Consider the following 19045-nt stretch of genomic DNA (forward strand, 5'->3'; position numbering starts at 1 on the left):
GCAAGATTTTGGAGGGGTTTTGTGCTGATGTCAGATGCTTTTTTCTCAGTTTTTGCACTATTTTCTGTTTATGGTGCTGCATCATAATTAAATATTGGATTGTGCCCCTATATGACGTGAACTTTTTATTCCGTGGCGATACATAAAACAATATATTGAGATGCTGTTCTAGCAGTTAGGAAGACTGGGTTTCTTCTCCCCAGCGCTCCCCCACTCCTGCAGTCGTACTTGACTGCCTTTTTACCCGAAGTCAGCCTTGCTATGTTGTCCTCCTGCAGTGCCATTCCATGCTGCCGTCTCCCTTCTTCCCTACCGCAGAACTCCCCTGTGTCTTTGGGCTCCTGCTGTCTGTTGGCAAGCAATAGAATCACACGTTACTTTAAAGCAACATAATGTTGGGATTCCCCTTCTTTTCTTCAGTGTCAATAGGTCTTGAACTATTAATGCAAATCTTCAAAATGTTTCTTTTAAATTTACACTTGTTTTACATTATTTTATAATTAAGTTTTAGTGTTTAAAGAGAAGAAAGGAATGGAAGTTTTTCAAGTGATTAAATATTAATTTTATTCACATTTAACCCTAATTTACATTAAGGATGTTAACTGAAAGGCAGATCTTTTGAATTCAACATTTTCATTTCCTTCTTGCCTCATTGATGAATAGCTGGATCTTGTCATTTGTTCATAAAGGGTGATGGTCCACTGGGAAAGAAGGAATAATTGTGCTGTCTTCCACTTTCTGGGATGGTCTGTTTGTGATGCTGTTTCCTTAAAAAAAAAAAAAAAAAACAAAACCAAAACTCTTTTGTCTAAACTAAAACTGGTATTTGAAACAAAAACTTATTTCAGACCACTAGCGAGACTATCCTACTTCTCATATAGCTAATTATTTTTCTTTCATTTCAACAACATTTTCCTTAAAAGTTATTACCATATTATATTTCAAGTATCTTCTTGTTAAAGGCTTCTCTTTTGTCATTTTGAATGAGACTTTTATAAGCTCTCCCTACTTAGGTGCTTCTGTTTCAATCCTGAAAGACTGAACAAACAGACCAGCCTTAAGCACCTTGAAAACCCAGTCACTCCTGTATTGTCCTCATTTGACGTTTTGTATGCAGGTGAAATTAAGGCTATGGACTATGAAATATTATGCTTCATTTTATATATTTCATATGCAGATTTCTCTGTTACATACAAACTGAGAGATGGCTTTGAAGAGACCTGATTCAGTGCATATACTTGCACAAGTAAAATCCTAGTTTTGCATACTCTACAGTTAGGCATTTTTGCAAATGATACAGACCTTTGTGAAGAGTTTAATAAATTATTGAACTTTGAAAAATCTTTGAGAAGTAAGGCCTGTATGTGACTGAGCAGTAGACATGAATAAATGTTATCCTCAAGTGTATCTAGCAGACAGTAATAGATGCTTGAACAGACAATATGAGCACTGAGTGAATGATGGTAATAACATTAAATATTTACATATAGCAAAAGCATCTTGACAGCAGAAGAGAGACTGTCTATACAGTAAGGTGGATAAAACCCAGTGTAATATAGTATTCCTTTCTATAGGACAACTTTCTGTTAATAACTAGCAGCATTTCTCTGTAAGACATGTCTTATAAAAGTAGTTGTTTGGGCCTCACAACTACTGTATTTCAGTGTACCTATTTTATATGACATTTTAAAATCTGTGAATCTTTACTGTCATACAAGACTTCATCGGTATAATCTCCTGGTGTTGGTATCACTCCATACCTACTACAATGTAAAAATTATTACCAAGTTCAGGAATGAGAATTAATAATTGGATAATAATCAAATGTTTAATATGAATCAAAAATACATTTTTAGCTGTATGTTACTAGAAGCTCAGAATCGCTCTGTTTTACCTTAGTTTTACATTGTTTTTTCTAACATAGGACCTGTCTTGAGAATTGTGTCCAAATGGAAGTTGTACTGTGGCTATACTCAAAAGAATTAATGAAAGCAAGAAGCAAGATCCTTCTCCCTCCTGCCCTTTCCACTGTTGAGCATTTTCATGGAAGTAAATCCATTTTATTGATGTCCAGAGTCCTTGAAGTGCATGACACTTGTTTATGTGCCCTTGTTTTGTTTTTGGGCGAACCTGCAAATTATGATTGTAGAGCAGTTGATATTGCTTGCACTGCACTTTTAAAAATGGGTCATGCTTGACTTTCCACATAATTTTAAAAGGAAATTACTGTATCAGAAGCATAGGATAACAATTTAATTTTTATACTGAAGACTAAATGAATTTTATTAGAGGTTATCATTTTTAATGCATTCCAAATAGTGTTTAGTTAAAGGAAAGAAATTAAACAAAGGTGACAGTAAATTGAGTTTTTTTTAAATACTCTATGAAGTTTGTATTACTATGATGAACCTGTTTGCATTTAATGATCTGTCATGTCATGTAACTAAAAAAAATTCATATTGAAAATGAAGTAAAATGGACTACTATCAAGCCACTTTTTCATATATTCATTTTCTTATAATAGCAAAAGAGACCATATACCACAATTTTAGAATTCATTGCTTTAAGCCATCCGTGAGGTTGTGTTTTGTTTTGTTTTAGTATTCTGTAGCAAAGATAATTCCTTGGAAGTGGATACTGGAAACTTTGTTTTACTTGTTTGCTTCGAATTCTTCCCCTGCCTACTGCTTTTGTTGGAAAGACACTTAGCAATTCATTTGAGACATGGCTTCAGCATGGGTAGCCGCTCAATGTTTGTAAGTAATCAGCATCCTGGAGAATATGAATGATTACGAATGTGGAATATCTAAGGCATATGAGCAGTTAAGCATTGGCCAGTCAAGCGTTTCTTAAGGTGTAAGGGCATATGTTTTCTCCTGCTTTTAAGGAAAGAATCTTAATCCTGTGAAGGAAAGGGTTGGTGTACAGCAAGGGGGAGAAATATTATCTTCCTGATATGTGAATGATATGTTTTACAAAAGGAATGTGACAGAAATTTAATGTGACATGTTCTCCTCTTGGATGAGTTTTACTTTGAGGTAAAAAGTTTTGCAGGTGATAGCTGTTCTGAGAAGCATTCCTCTGTGGCTGTAAAATTGATGTAGCCTACAGAGCTAGAATGTTGATAACTTGATGCCAGTGGATGTGAGCAGAGATGTTTTGAATGGGGACTGAAATGAGTCCAAGTGGGCTCGTTCCATTGTCTAAAAGTTAGCCCATATTCCTTGTTTGCTTCTTGGATGTCCAGAATTGGAAATTATGCAGCATTTACCTTAAAGATTGCATCTGGAATCTAGTAAAGTAGCATACCCCTGGCTTTCAGAGGGCTACGTATCTTGGGATTCTTAAGAAAAGATACCTATTTTGGAGAAGTTCTGCATGTATTTCCCAAGGCAACTAGTAGTTTAGGATCTTTTTGGATGAAAACTTCTAACATGTTGATCAGGAGTTATTCTAGTTTAAATCCTCTTTCTTTCTAACACAACTGCTGTTAGAAAAAAATGAAGTATTCTTTTAAAAGCAATAAAATATGACAGATTCTTAAAAGCTTGGACATCAATATAATTCTGTGATCATCAAACTTTGAACTTTTTTTGTATTGCTGTGGTAAACAGGGAGTTACAGTTGCTTTTTACTCTTAATACTGCCGCCTTTCTCTTGTGGACTCTATGGTTCCTTAACTGTTAAACCATTGTTCATTGCTTTGTATCAGTGCATCTTTCCTCCGGTCTCCTCATTTAAGCTTTCCAAGTTGTGATAGCAGTGAAAGTACTCGAGGAAGTACAAGTACTTCCTTTGAAACTGGAAGTGTAATTTGAGAAGCCATGCGTAGAATTCTATATGACATGTAAGGAAGAAGATTATTTTCCTTTTTTATTTGCTATTTAAAGTAGGGACAACATTGATTCTTGTGGCAGCAGCTTAGGTCCTAAGGCAGAGTGCAGATTAAAACATCTAAAGTATATTTGCAGTAGAGGCTTCCAAACTTAGTTACAGTGTGATGCCCACTCACTGAGTGAAGCTTTTCCCAGTTGGATTTCGAAGGGCTTTTTTACATCATAACTATTTGCCTAATACAGTAGAAGGTTTAATCCACAAGGTTGTGTTGTCTTAATCTAACCATCAAGGTGAGAATTTTAACTTGAGAATCTTCTTGCATTGCACATAATTTCTGTGGTTTTTTGATGCCGATACATAAATTAAGAAGATTCTTTGTTCATCATATAATCTTCAAGGTCCAGACTCTGTAATAGTCAGGATCTGAGCACATGCAAAACCCTGCTAAATCTTATATTTTGATTTCACTGAGTTTGGGTTAGGGAAATTAAATTAGACAAACTCTTTCTGAAAGCGTAGTTCTGTTTCAGCCTGTATAATGTTTTCACGAGCAATGTTTCAAAAGCCATTAGTTCTCCTCTTCATTCTTCCCCATCACACTTCTCCTTGCTGCTTCAGAATTTGGAGAAATTATTTTAAAAGCAATCTCTTAAGCATCTATCTTTAAATTTTGTGATAGAGGTTATATGTCAATCCTGTAAAAATCTTGTGAAATAAAAATGCAGAGACTAATGTTGGGGATTATATTAGCAAAATGTTTTTGTAATCTCTGCTTTTAACTTGATCTAAGCATGTAATTTTTTTTTTTTTTTTGCATTGGTAGACAGTTGTGCTGGTATTCAATACAGACATTAATTTATATTCAGCATAAAATATATTTCAGCCTCTTCACAGCTTTTTTTGGGCTAGGTTGCACTGCAAAGTTTAGTTAGTTTGAATCAACCTAAACGTTCAGCTGCAGTACTAATGGGCAGAAGTGCAACAGGATAACAGATGTGAAATGGCTGTAATCTCCATTGTACTGATAACAAATACAGTGGCAGAAGTATACAAAGGGTCAGAATGCAAACAAGGAGTGAATGTGCAAAGTTTACAGTCTCTGAAACACTTCCTTAAGCTGTGAAAGCACTCCAGATAAAAATAATAACAACAAAAACAATAGCAATAAAGTCCAGTCAAACAGGGGAAAGAAATAATTTTAGAAATTATTAAATTGATGGAATATTTTCCTAAAATCAATTTCATAAAATATCCAAGCTATCTAAACCTTCCTGTGCACAGTATAGGCTTTAAAATATACCAGGTTTTGTCCTTTCCTGCAAGGCTTTTCTCTTTTGACTGTAAGAGCAGACTGTAATAAAAATGTATGTAACGCTTTATCAGCTATTTAAGGAAGCGTATGTTTCAGTTATAAAGAAAGGGGAGGAGTTCGTCTCATTATGACCTCTCTTTGTCTGTCTTTTCTTGGCAAAGAGTGAAGCTTCTCTTCGGTACTGTGCGGACTCCACACTTGAGCTGAATTAGCTTTTGAACTTTTCATGTACTATAAATCTTAAGAGACAATAAAGTTAAAGTGCACGTCACTAGGTGGCACTGAAACATCGTTGTATGCCAAGTACAGTCTTGAGCTCTTCATCTGCACTACTAGAGCTGCCTGGATTTGTAAGTGTCAGGGAAATTGTTTTATTGTTAAAGGGCATAGTGTAATATATTCATCTCCATCCAAGGCAGCCATTTAATGCCCTGAAACATGCCCTCTCACAGCTCTGGCCTGTTGACTATGCTTATTTGGTGTAATAATTAGCAGAATTTCTCACTAACAGTGGTACTTACTAACACCTCACATTTCCCTCTGTTTTTGTACGTGATGGATTGTGCATTCTATGAATAAAGTTAAGCGGGTCACAGCGTAAGCCCTGTACAACACATCTATTTTCTGCACAATAGTTTTGAATGGATATATATTAACTCCTTTTTAATCCCTGTGGTGTGTAATGCAAACAAATTTGAGTCTTTTTATAATAGACTATTGAAAACTTGTAGGCACAGGACAGTTAACTTGTCAACTTAAAGAACAAAAGAAATTGAACGAGGAGCTATAGAAATTAGAGTACGCTGTCTCTTCGCAATGGCAGGCTTTAGAAGCCTGTTGTAATGCTTTATGAAGATTGGTACAGATTGCTGTACTTTGTTCCAGAGGAACAATTCTTATATGCATGTTAAAGGTGATCTTTCTCCTGTTGTGATGTTCAAACAGTTGCTCTGCTTAGTATGAAAATACAGGTGGGAAGCCTGAGTTAAACATCTCTTGCTTTTTTTTGCATTTTAGTAGCTGGAAATGAGTTTGTTGAAAATTAAATATATTGTCCTTGAAATAAAATGTCCTTGAATAAATGCTGTGGTAGGGATCCCTGTCATGGTTCTTTCCAAATGCAATGGCAAGGACAGATAGAGTTAAGGCTTCCCAAAATTATTAGGATAGTCTTCTTAAGTTAAACTCGTATGTAAAAATCTAATTAAATTTCTATATAATGAATTAATTCAAATAACAGTGGTTTTGAGGCATTTGTCATATGGAAGCTCAGCTCTGCATGGACACCATCAAACCTTTGTCACTTCTAGTTTAGACGGGAACTGAAGCATACGTAGTGTTAAGTGTTGGTCATGAGCTCTTGCAGTTGTCTGATATTATTTAATTTTAAAATCTTCCCTTGCAATAATTTTATTTTTAAATCCTGCGTTGTTCATTCTTTTTTCACCCAGCCTTCTTGAGTTCTAGTTACCACTGAAGCAACTCCATTGTAGAAGGGGAAGTACTACAGCATGTTAAGCCAGCAAATAAGAACAAAGGTGGCTTTGACAGCTTTCTCTTAATGTCAGTTCCTTGCCCTCAGCCTCCCTTATTAATGCATCTGAGCTGCTGTCACTCAGATGGCTTTAACACAGACATGCATACTATGTGTCAAAAAGGGCGGCCTAGATTTTTGAATTTTGAGTTGTGAGAGTACCTCAACATATAAAACCACTGTATCAAATTGTAAAATAGTTAACTCGAGTCCATGCAGACATTCTGAAGGAAATGAAATTTATTTATTCTTGTCTTCAACATATCCTCTAAGGAAGCAAGAGAGTTTAGAATTTTAAGGTGTCCGCAATACTTTCATTTGAACAGAGACTTGCCTGTGTGCCTTTAATTTTATGATAGTTCAAAACATTCCTTCTCTTTGTCAAGTTGTATTTCCATATTAGGATTTTTTTTTGGGTGTGCATATCTCTTTTTATAAAGGGTTTTTACCTCTCCTCATCACTCCTCTTCCTTCCCTTGTACTAATTTACCTGTGGGCTTTTTGATGATGTACTTGTATAACACATACAAATATTTGCTTAAAAATGCAGTCAGAGACTATTTGGTGCTTTTTCTTTATTGGGTCATTTCATGGATTCAATTTTGAATGTTACCACACAGTTGATTAAACATGTCTGTATTTTCCTATCAGCCTGGTGCAGCTTTAGTATCTGTTACAGATCACTATGGCTGCCTCTCTTCCTTTGTTTAAACAATGAATCCAAACCATTCTAGAATGTGTTAGTTCTCTTTGTAGGAATTGTTTGTTTATTAAATTTTGCAGTAGGAGTATGCAGTAGTATAATTCTAGGATATTTCTAGCATAATTCTAGGGAGCAAATAGAACGAAGGAGAGTTGTGTTGAAATCTGGAACGGTCTTCTCTTTGCCAGCCTCTTTTTCACCTTCAGAAATCCAGCCTGTATTTGAGAATAGCATGGAGAAGGGAAGAGATGATTTTCAAAAAGACTTGTCGCTACTGTACTACTTCATTCACAAAGTACAGACAGTGATAGTAGCAGAGTTATCTAGACTCTTAGACCAGTTAGGAATGTAAGTGTATGGGAAGAAAGGACAGACAAAAGTTTCCCTGAACAAATGTACACAGAAGACTTGAGAAATAATTTTTGTGCGTGTCGATTTTAGTTGAGTGGTGCTACTCTGCAAAATTAGACTGATCATTGCAAGTGAGGAATAAATAAAACCTGGAAATTAGGTATTAGCTTTTGCAAGAGTTAGGATTGCTTTATTAAAACAGCATTATTTGAAAAAGTAACTGTTCTTAAGTTTGCTCAACAAATGTATTCTTAAGCAAAATGTTGATTTGCATTATGTAATTTGCTTTGGTTTGCCACAAAGGAAATGGCTTAACAGATCTACTTCTTTCATAGCAGATCAGTGTTCTCTTTATTTTACCTCTTAGTACACCCTAAGCTTATTCTTTAAATTATGCAAAGTCAGTTTAAGAATAAAATATGAGTGAAAGAAAATTGTGTAGTCCTTTCTTTAGCTGTGATTCTTTAACCTTAGGATAGTACTTTAAATGTTCCTGGTACTATGAAACAGGGATCTTGACAAACTCTTGTTTAAGTTTATATGAGTTGTGAGGCAGAAGAGAATTTCTAACACCAGCTTTAGGACTTCAGTAAAATAGATTCTTACACAAGGAGACCACTGATTCACTGACCACTGGTGACTGGTGAAGTGATGAATCAAAACCAAACTGAGGAATAAGATGCATCAAACTTTCAGTCAGTGTGGCTCTACTGCCTCTAGTTTATTTGGTTAGGCTGTGTGTGCAGAACTTCTTAAGGAAATATGGATGATTCATTGTAGTCTGCTGGTCTAAACAGTTTGGGAACCACTGAACTAAAATGTATCATTTAGTAAAACATTCAAACTTGACATAAAAAAGAATTCCCATGAGGGAGAATTCATCTCACACAGTGGTGATCTCCAATGGTTAATTATACTTTCTTTTAAATTGTGCTCCCCATTTCTGGTCTGAACTTGCCTGACCTTCTTTCAGACCCTGAAATTTGCTAATGGTTGTCTGCCAGCATAATGTTAGCTTTCTGTTCCCCATGTGGCTTATTCCAGAGGCTGTGAACAAAACAAAACCTTAAAACTAAACAAAATTAATTAAGTTTGAAGTTTTTACTACGTTTGCATTGTTCACGATGAGGTTTTTTTAAAATAATTTTTGTTACAAAAAACCCTCTCTACTTTCAGCAAGTCCCATGTAGCAATATCGTTCTTGAATTTATATGCCAAAATTCAACAGTTTCATTAATAGTTGTCTTATTATGAAGTTGAGGCAACAACTGCAGTTTATAGGTTTTCTGAGTGTTGTTATCACTTGACCAATGGTGTAGTTTATGCAAAATTAGGAAAATATTGTGTTATAAATACAAAACAATGTCTGCGCATTTATTACACAGGCTACCCTTATAAATGTATAAAATGTTACAAATTGCCCTTTTTGCCACTGAACAAATATTAATGCATATATTTAATTTTATGTACATAATGTGATCTGTAATTTTTATGTCTTTGAAAATAATTTGTAAAAAATTATGCAGCTGCATTAACATTGTACTCCTGTGTAGCTTCAAAAATAACATCTCAATGGTTGTGCTGTTTTGGAACTATGTTGACAATTTGTCTGACACCAAATTTGTTGTAACCTTGTTAACCAATCAGTGATGGTTGCCTTTAAATTGTTTTGGGGAGAGGAGGGGGAATTACACAAATCTGCTACTCAAAGGCTCCTCTAGTGTGAGCAATGTTTGAAGGAAAATCTGTGTTTATCATGTCCTTGAAGAGGACAAATCACAAAGATTGAAGAGCAGAGGCAGGAAGCATGGTGCTGCTTCTTCAGCTGAACCCCAGGGAACCCTAGCATACCCCTTGCTTCTGTGTATTCTGTCTGCAGTGATTTTGTTAATTGTGGCATGTACTCCCAAGAATTATCCTGTAAATACCTCCTTTAAAATACATCAGCTGTGTATCTGGTGAAATGTGACTAACACAAAAGTGTTCCTGGAATACATTTCCTTTTATCTTTAAGACTTTCAACCATCTTCCTGTCTTTTCATTCCAGAGTGAATGATACAGTTAAATAATCAAATATATGATGTCTTGGAAGGCTGTAAAGGTCTTAAAACTTCACCAAACTTATAAGTGCTTTTGTACTTTTCATAGTGCTTATTGTGCTAGCAAAACCTCTGGAAAATAATTTAGTTCTGTAAACAATATCAAGAGCCAACAATTCTGTAATGGCCTACGAAGATGTTCAAATACTGTGTAATGGGCATGACAGTTACAGTATGTGAAATTTAATGCTCTAGCTCCTTATTGATCGTCCTTGTAGCTGACTGCGTGGCACGAGCACTTGCACTTAGCACCTGCTCTTTCTACATTAATGCTATCTACCGCAGTGTTATCAAGGGGACTTTGAAACCACATTTGATGGTAAACTTAAGTATTTAAGGAAATACTTTTTTTTCTCAAGTATCCATTTTCTTTTCACTTTACTTTTGACTGCTGTTTCTTCTGGATGATATTTTAACATTTCTTTTAAGTTCTTTTAAGTATCCTTATTACACTTCGGACACTTCTACCATTACCTATCAAAATACATATAGACCACACATCCTGCAAGGCTCATTATTTTCTGGAAATGATGAAAAGCTGCAAGAAAATTAATTGCATCTTTGATCTTGCTGGTGGTTGTGGAAAACTGCATTAGTGTGACCTGCTCGCGTGTGTGTTTGAAAGTTCTTTGTCCGTCTACATCTACTGAAGTTACAGGCCTGTCACAAAGGTTCTGAGTCTGCATTTCAAGCTGTGTCAGCCCTTGGTTTTCAGTCAGGAGATCCTTGGTTCGTTCTCTGGTTGTTAGTCAGTGTGTTTCCTCTTACTTTGCTACAGTAATTAGATATTACATCCCAGTGAAGGTTGTACTATTCCACGTTGCAGATATGCAGTGCTTCCCAAAATGTTGTGGTGATTCTTAATGTTCCTTTCTGCTTCCTTGGGCCATTCAAGGAGAAACAGCACCATGTCAGTATGTCATGGTTTAACGCCAGCCTGCAGCTAAGCACCACACAGCCACTCGGTCACTCCCTCCCCTCACAGGGGAAGAGAATCTGAAAAGTAAAAGTGAGAAAACTCACGGGTTGAGGTAAAGACAGTTCAATAGGTAAAGCAAAAGCCGCGCATGCAAGCAAAACAAGGAATTCACTCACCGCTTCCCATGGGCAGGCAGGTGCTCAGCCATCGCCAGGAAAGCAGGGCTGTCATGTGTAACGGTTACTTAGGAAGACAAACACCATCACTCCAAACATCCCTCCTTCCTCCTCTTCTCTCAGCTTTATATGCTGAGCGTGATGTCATATGGTCTGGGATATCCCTCGGGTCAGTTGAGGTCACCTGTCCCGGCTGTGTCCCCTCCTGAATTCTTGTGCACCCTCAGCCTCCTCGCTGGTGGGGAGGTGTGAGAGGCAGAAAAGGCCTTGGCTCTGTGTAAGCCCTGCCCAGCAATAACGAAAACATCTCTGTATTATCAACACTGGTTTCAGCACAAATCCAAAACTTAACCCCATGCTAGATACTGTGAGGAAAATCATCTCTATCCCAGCCAAAACTGGTGCACGGTGTGTTTCCCACTCATAAACACAGCATGCAGCTCCTTAGACTTCACAGCTCTAACGTCCTATGATTCCAGTGACAGACTTCGGTAGAAGTTAGGCAACATCAATAACTTCTTAGTGTCATTAGAACATGAGAGGTCTACAGATAGCCATGCCAAATGTATCCTTGTTTCAACATTAACCCTTGTTATAATCTATGGTTTTATTTTACCTGTTTTTAATTTTTATTGAATCTTTTCTCTGTTAAAGGATTGGTGCTTAGCATTTCAGAACTGGTCAAAAGTCCTTTTCTTGGGACTCATTGTATAGGGGTATTTTTGCTACATCAAGCAGAATCAATTATTGGTGACAGTCAGTAAGGTTTCTGTCCACTGATTCTTTGGAGGTGAGCTGGTTAAGAACTGATAGTTTCTTGGCAACTATTGGCTATTTCTAAGTGAAACTATGCAAAGAATGGCATGCAGAAATGGCCCGGTGTCCTTAACTGTTCCTTGTGATTCACAAGCATGTTGATCTAAAAGTATCCACTGTTTTAAACATTTCCTTAGGTACATATATATGCTCTTGTGTCCATATGTATAAGAAGAAAACTGAACTGGAGACCTAATTGAAACCTGATTATTATTTTCAAACAAAATTTGAGTGTTCACTCTTCTCACCTAATACAGCTGATCCATTTACCAACTGGTACCTGCTGGAAGAGGATACACAAGAAATGGATGATGGTGTCAAGATGCTTGAAGTGGTGGTAGAAGTTTCTTGACAGGTATACTGAGGAGGCTTGGGATATTTTGTCAGCAAAAAGTGGCTGTGTTAGAACAATTTATCATTTCAAATTTTTATTATGACTACTTAAAGTGCTAATCCATGTGTGACAAATCTACTCAGCTGGGTAAGAAAATTGCTGGTTCTGTTCCATTAACAGCCACTGGCCAAAGGAACAATGTTCCTGTAGGTTAAAACAACAATTAAGGGGCCCTTAACACATTAAGGTGGGGAGAGAGGGGATACTGGTAGCAAAGATGTTTTTCACACATTGCTAAGCTGCTTCAATGCATAAATTAACTCTTAGATCAGTTATATCAGTCAAGTATGTTGTGCATATGCATGACTGCTCTCTGTGTGTGTGTGTGTGTGTGAGAACCAAAACCTGGGCCTGTTGATTTATGAGAAAGGGTAAGAGAGGTTGAAATTAGTAAGCAAAGCCAAGCACCACCTTTGCAGGAAGGAATCAAACAGTCTTTTAGACAGCTGCTCAGTTACAAATACTGGTATTACACCTGAGGTCTTTGCATTACAGTAGATTGTTCATTATGCAATTTTTTTCATGACCAAATCACTTGAACTCCATCCTACTACTTCTGGAAAAGGAGTGGTTTGTACAGTGGGAGAGCAAGATGCACAATGTTATATTAAATAACCAGCATACTTTATTGTAGTATAGTTAGAAAATGGATTTATGGGCTATTAAATATTGTTAGTCATAGATAATTTTAATATGAGTTTTAATAGAATAATAATAATAGTAATGCAAGTTTTTGTCCTTAATAGGAAAATGTTTTTGGCATATATATTGGGGGAGGGAGCTGTAGTATGCAAAGTGTGGTACAGTATGGTCAGATGCCTGCCAGTATTTTTGACAGCCTGGATTATAGAAAGAATGTAGCACAGACAAGGCTTTTGGTTAAGTCTTGAGTGTAATGAAGGGTAACCTGGAAATATAACTTTTTCATGTGAGTAAATGGTGCTGTAAAATTGGCCAGCCCCTTAAGATCTTTTAATGAGCGGAGTTTACAGAAATAATTTGAAAAAAAATTTCTGAAATCTAATATATGTGATAATGGAGAAATAAAAGCTGTAATAGTGCATTTAGAATGTATTTTTTATTACTCTACGTCCATTTCTGACATAACTGGTTTTAGTGAGCCACTTGAATGATCTTGGCTGCTATGAAGTTTTAATAGCTAACACTTGGAAAGCCTTGTAGTTTAAACTAATGTCTACTTCAAAATCACATTCCTTCCTTAAGAAACTATCCCAAATTTGGTGTGTCTTTCTTTTTTTATTTTTTTTTTTTTTTTTCAAACATGTGAAAGAATGTTAGGAGGCAAGGTTATGGAAGTTCCTGTAAAGTGGTGGCTTTTTTTCTAGATGGGGTCTTAGGATTGTGTCACAAAATTTTTACTATATAAAGTATTTCATCTTCCTCCTTTATAAAGCCATTGAGCTCACTTCAGAGCACTAGCTCTTTTCTTCATGCATGACTTGAAAGAAATCCATGTTTTATTAGAGTTGATTAAAAAAAAAAAGGATGAAAGAGAAACACGGGCCCTAATGTACATTCTTATATAAGGAAAAAGCTAATAGAAAGGAGGGATTTTTGGAAAACCAGAGGTTTGAATCTGGACTTGTGATTTAGATCTTTCTTTCATGACAATATGCATTCTCAGAGTGCCTTGCTAAACCTGATAACCTTTTGGAAAACAAAAGACTATTGGGAAAAACAGTGTTGGATGTGGAGATGATAGGTTCTTATGCTTTGAATAGAGGCCCTTTTTTTTAGGAGCTGCCCCAGAAATGTCTGCGAACACATTGGGTTGCATTGAAAATAAAAGAAGCTTGAGTGTTTTACTAGTTCTGGTCCCAAGTCAGGTAGTCTCAAAAATATAAAAACTGCGGCGAACAGTTAGCAAAACTTTTTAGGATGAAAAAATTGGCCAATGTTTTAAGAACTTCTAATGAAAGGAGTTAAGGCAGAAGGGCTTTTGTAGGCTGTGAGTGGAGATGGTGTTTCAAAGCTGCTAGGCTTTCCTTTTGCATTCTCATCTCTAGCAGCATATTGTTCCCTCCTTTAGCCTCAGTAAGGTTATTTGCCAAATCTAGACATGACATAGGTAAAATTCAGCCTAAATGAAATGTTCAGCTTTCTTTTACCTCTCCTTGATGTAAGATTGTTGGGGGTGGAGGGAAGTAAAAACAAGGAGCATTTTCAATCTTTCTTGATTTAAAAAAAAATAAAATAAAATAAAAAAAAAATCATTGACCCGATGAAATTAAGGCAACATTAGGTGAGACTTCATGTCACTGTAACATGAGTCGGGTAGTGAATCAGAAAATTCAATTATTTTGCAGGGAAGAGTATATATGAGTACATAGAATTGTTTTGCTGGTTGTGCAAGCACCAGCTTGCCTGAAAAGTAGATTGGAGACTCCAGCCGATTCTCAGCCATCTGCAGAGTATTAAAAATGGTTGTTCCCTAGTGTGATGTGTATATGAAATATTTCTAAATAATAAATATCTAAGAATTGTTAAAATAAGAAGAGAAATGCAACAGAGAGATATTCAGTTTTTGTTTGAATTGTCTTCTTTCATGTATCTTTTCCATAGCATGATTCACCTTTTGCTTCATTTTGCATAATGCTGATTGTAAGGTCAAAGTATGTAATCAATGGCTGAAAAAAAGGTTGCTTGCATCCCCAAGATGTCAGGAACGTGCCTGTTAGAAGTTTCAAAATAAGGTCTTTTCCGAAAAAACATCTTTTTTTTTAGGGAATAATGAGATGGGCTTTTCCAAAATAGTGAGTAACAGTCATGGTTTTTGACAGTCTACTAGTTTGAATAAAGTACATCTTTTAACTGCTCATCAGAGTGAGTTCTTACATAACTAAAAACTAACATCCTTAAATGTTTCATAGGCACTGTTGTATCTGTCCGTGTCTTGGACTTGTGTGACTGACTTTTCACGCCTGCTCCCCATCCAGAGAGATTACTTGATGTAGTGAAGCTGACATTTTCCCTGAATTCAGGAGAAATACAGGGCAGCAAACAGGGTTATCTTTTTGGAGGTGAATACTGCTTGCATTTACTTATGTCTCCCTTGTGTTAACAAATGCAATTTCTTCAATAAAATCTTCAGTGAGTTTTATGCTAAGTACTGGGGGAAAAAACCAAACTTTCGCTTCTTAATGTTTTCAGTGTTTTGATGTGTTAGAAATTATTGTGACATTGAATTTCAATAATATTTCAACGTGATTTCAATGAAATTAGCTGTTATAATTGTTTCAGCCAAGACAATGATCTACAAATTGGAAAATAACTATTGTCTTCTGACTCGTTTGATGATGATGCTAAGTGGGAATTCTATGTTTGAAACACTAAAGCCTTCACAAGCCTTTATAGCCTAGATATTGAACGTTTGTCTTATAATCAAAAGAAAAATGAAACCTTTTCAGAATGGTATTGACACCCTGCATGGAAATATATCAGCTGCAAAAATTTTTACACTGTCATGCTTCTTGGCCAGAAAATGTCATTAAGTCCCATCTTTCCCATATACCCCATAATTTGAAAATAATAAACCGTGTGTGTGTAACATAACTGCATTTTGGCTTGTGACTTAGTGTATTAGCTGTGTTTCTATTACTTCTCCTGATCTGTAACATACTTCTTTTGCATTACTTCTATTGCCATGAAGAAACTTAGGGGGAAGAAAAAGATACATATAGTGATTGAGAGATTCCAATTATTACTATTCCACTTACTGAATCTTACAACCAACCAACTCATTAATAAACCCATTTATTACTAATAAATGAGCAGAGATTGTTAATGTCTGCAGGAAGTTGATCGCACACACTAAAACTGGGCATTAGTGCTTCTGGTAGTCATTCCAGTTATCAGTCGGACATAATAGATCCATTAACACTCACAGCAGCCTACAAAATAAGATATTTGCAGAGATTTTCTCCTTTCTGAAGGCCCAAGTACAACACTTAACAAGGTTTCTTGAGCAGTGCACAGTGCATGATTGTGTTACAGGGAGGGTGCACATAAGATTCTTTCATGTATTGGCATGACTAATACAGATATAAAAATTGCATTGTTTTTTAAAGTGTAAGAAACATAATACTGGTACCTGAATGAACTGTTACGCTGTTAATAATTTTTAAAATGTAAAAATCAGATTTAGAAAAATGCTTTTTAAGATGCCTGATACCTTCACGTAAAAGCAATTTTTTTTTTTATTTAGGGCTTTATGTGTTGGAAGAGCCTATAAGCAATGCTTATGTAACGGTTCTTAGACTTACACATCAGCCAGCTGGTATAGCCAGATCTTCAGTTTTTTGTCTTTTTTTTTTTTTTTTTTTACTTTTTGGAGGTATTTGTGAGTAGCTTGATGTTTTTGACATCTGTGTGACAGCTTCTTGCATAAGAGATGAGCAGTGTGTTATACCACCCAGCTGTGTGTATTAGTCTGTACATCAAGCTGAAGAGCGGCACTTAGCCAGATCTGACAATCAAATGTGAACTAGTAGTACCTATACACAAGAGTGCATTTTAATGTTGTGTGCTTTTTGCCAAGAGGCTGGTACTTGACAAAGAAATTGTCAGAATCTCTCTTCTTCCCACCTCTCTTTTTTTTTTTTTTTCCCACAGATGTGGGAAATGTCCATGTTGAAATACATGATTTTTTTCCTGCAGTTTAATATGGTTTATCTTACAGATATCAAAGCTAATCTAATGTTTTCAGTGATTTCATGTAATAAAATTGTAACAAGCTTTTTGTGATAGAGAAGTGTTATTGTTGTAGAATATGCAGCCAATTAGTGTGTCGTTTTCTGCCAATTTAATTTGAAGTTACATTATGCTTGGTTTCACCAATGACTTCATGTCAACATACCAACAACCTCTCCCCAAAGAAAACTAGGGATCTAGAGAGATTACATTGCTGGTTCAGAAATTTCAGTGCTGCTCTTCTTAGTCGAGTCAGTGATCAGCAGATTGTGAGTGCGGAGATGAGTAAGTGAGAGCTACCTGCTCTTATTTTAGTTTGACTGATCTGTTAGCTCTAAATCTTAAAATCTCATGATGTTAAGCCGCTGTCATCTTCCTTGATGCTTAAATTTAAATAAATTAGATTCACTGTCACAGAATAGAATACACAGTAACACTCATCATAGTTCAGCTTTCCTTGTTTATGTGTTTGCTATAAGCCAGGAGTTAGTTATTACGTGTAGATTTCTTCCTTCCTTTTTTAAATAGGATTTCCAGAATAGGGAAGATCTGTTTTGACCTGTATGCAACCCAAAAAGATTATGAAAAGGAGATTTTACAAGAAGAAAAAAAAAAAAAATGTTTCTTTTAACAATGAATTCTCTTGTCTATGGATTAATCAGTTTTCAGTGATATCTAGGTGATGAAATAGGTAGTTGTTCCCATATAACTTGGTTTTATCAAAGTGTTGGTGATACCCATTTTTAACTCATTCTGCATTTTCCTTTGTTATACCCTTATCGTTCCTTTAAAAACTGTATTCCATTTCCATCTGGTCTTGCTCTTACAACATAAAAGTATTGAGCTAGCTACGACTTCAATTATTTCTTGTAATAGTGTTTATGTAGTTGAAAATACTGCAATAAAAATGAGAATTTCAATCCCGATATCTGAAATACTTAAGCATTATGGCAGATTTAGTTTTATGATCTTTGAGTTGCATTTTTATTAGTAAGTATTTGTTAATGATCAAAGTTTGTAAAGGAACCATCCTTGCAAGCTAAAAGAAAGAAGAAATAAAGGAAACAGTATATTAATTTTCTAGGCCAATACTTCTTCCACTGTAACAATTTTTACTTTGTTGTTAATTTGTACTTATATCATGTTGAGTTAGTGATGCATTAGACTGTGGGCAGATAAATGTGAATGGACTTATTGTGGATTGGAATTGTTTGAGTCCAGAAATCTGATGGCAAGTTTCAAACATAGAGATGCACTTTCCAAATCCTTAGCTGCACAATTACTTGTATAATGCATACAAAAATCTTATTTTTGTTAATAAAAACCTGGAAAATGCAGTTTGGGGAAAATCAGGCTTTTATCTTAGCAGTTTCTTAGTGGTCGTGTTGACTAAACATTGGTGTGGAGGTAGTCAGTCTAAAACAGAAGTAAGAAGGGAGTTAAGAGAACAAGGGGACACAGAAAACCTGTTCTTCACAGTCAGCTGGTTCTTAGTGCACTCACAACATCAAACAGATTTGTGGCTGGCTGCTGGGGTAGCAGGTCTTGAGGATGGCGTTTTAAATATTGCCACGTTGTAGAGGCTTTGGTGTGCAGCAGATGACGTTTTCTTTTTCCTTCATACACCCATTTCAGGAAACATTTTAGGGTATGCCCAACATTGAGGCCTGTTGTTTTAATGAAGTATATTATTGAGTCATTTAATGGAATATGAGCTTTGTACCCATTGGATCCACAAGTCGAAGTAGAAAATAAAATGAAAAAGAAATAAATTAGTATCTAGCTATAAAGTAGGCATAGTTCTGAAGAACATGATAGCAAGGTGGATTTTCATCAGTGTAATAAAGACTGATTATCTAAAAAAGAATTTAGGAGGAAGAATACTCACGTGCTCTGAAACTACCTAACCTGAATTACTGCTTTGTAAGTGGAAAAGCTCCACTGATTTTTTGCATCCATTTTTCCTTATTCAATTTTCCAGAATTGAAGGTAGTAGAATAAATAATTGCACATGTTTGTGTCTTTTTAATGCAACGAATTTTATAGTTGGCTGTTTATATCTGCTTTTTAGTCTAATTTTCTTTTTCAATTTTACCCCTCCAAAACAGAAAAAAAAGCTTCTTGAAGAACTTGGAGAGAATAGACTTCCATATATGACACCAGCCGATGCTGATTTCCATCAGTTGGTAATGTA

At 35.8% G+C, this 19045-nt stretch overlaps 1 protein-coding gene across 11 annotated transcripts in view; it reads left to right on the plus strand.

The window, feature by feature from the left end:
- FTO (FTO alpha-ketoglutarate dependent dioxygenase) overlaps window positions 1–19045 on the plus strand; it is a 257836-nt gene that overhangs the window by 28110 nt on the left and 210681 nt on the right. For 10 of the 11 annotated variants that reach the window (XR_012625144.1, XR_012625143.1, XR_012625145.1 and 7 more), the window contains exon 2: window positions 18960–19037. Coding sequence is in view for 8 of the 11 variants with exons in the window: in XM_074839987.1 (XP_074696088.1) it covers window positions 18960–19037 (78 nt within the window). In the remaining 3 variants the exon portion in view is untranslated. Of the gene's footprint in view, window positions 1–12004; window positions 12103–18959; window positions 19038–19045 lie in introns of all 11 variants that reach the window. The other variant, XM_074839991.1, reaches the window with a different exon arrangement.

The sequence above is a fragment of the Strix aluco genome, chromosome 14 (genome assembly GCF_031877795.1).
Source record: "Strix aluco isolate bStrAlu1 chromosome 14, bStrAlu1.hap1, whole genome shotgun sequence".
NCBI classification, from domain to species: Eukaryota; Metazoa; Chordata; class Aves; order Strigiformes; family Strigidae; genus Strix; species Strix aluco.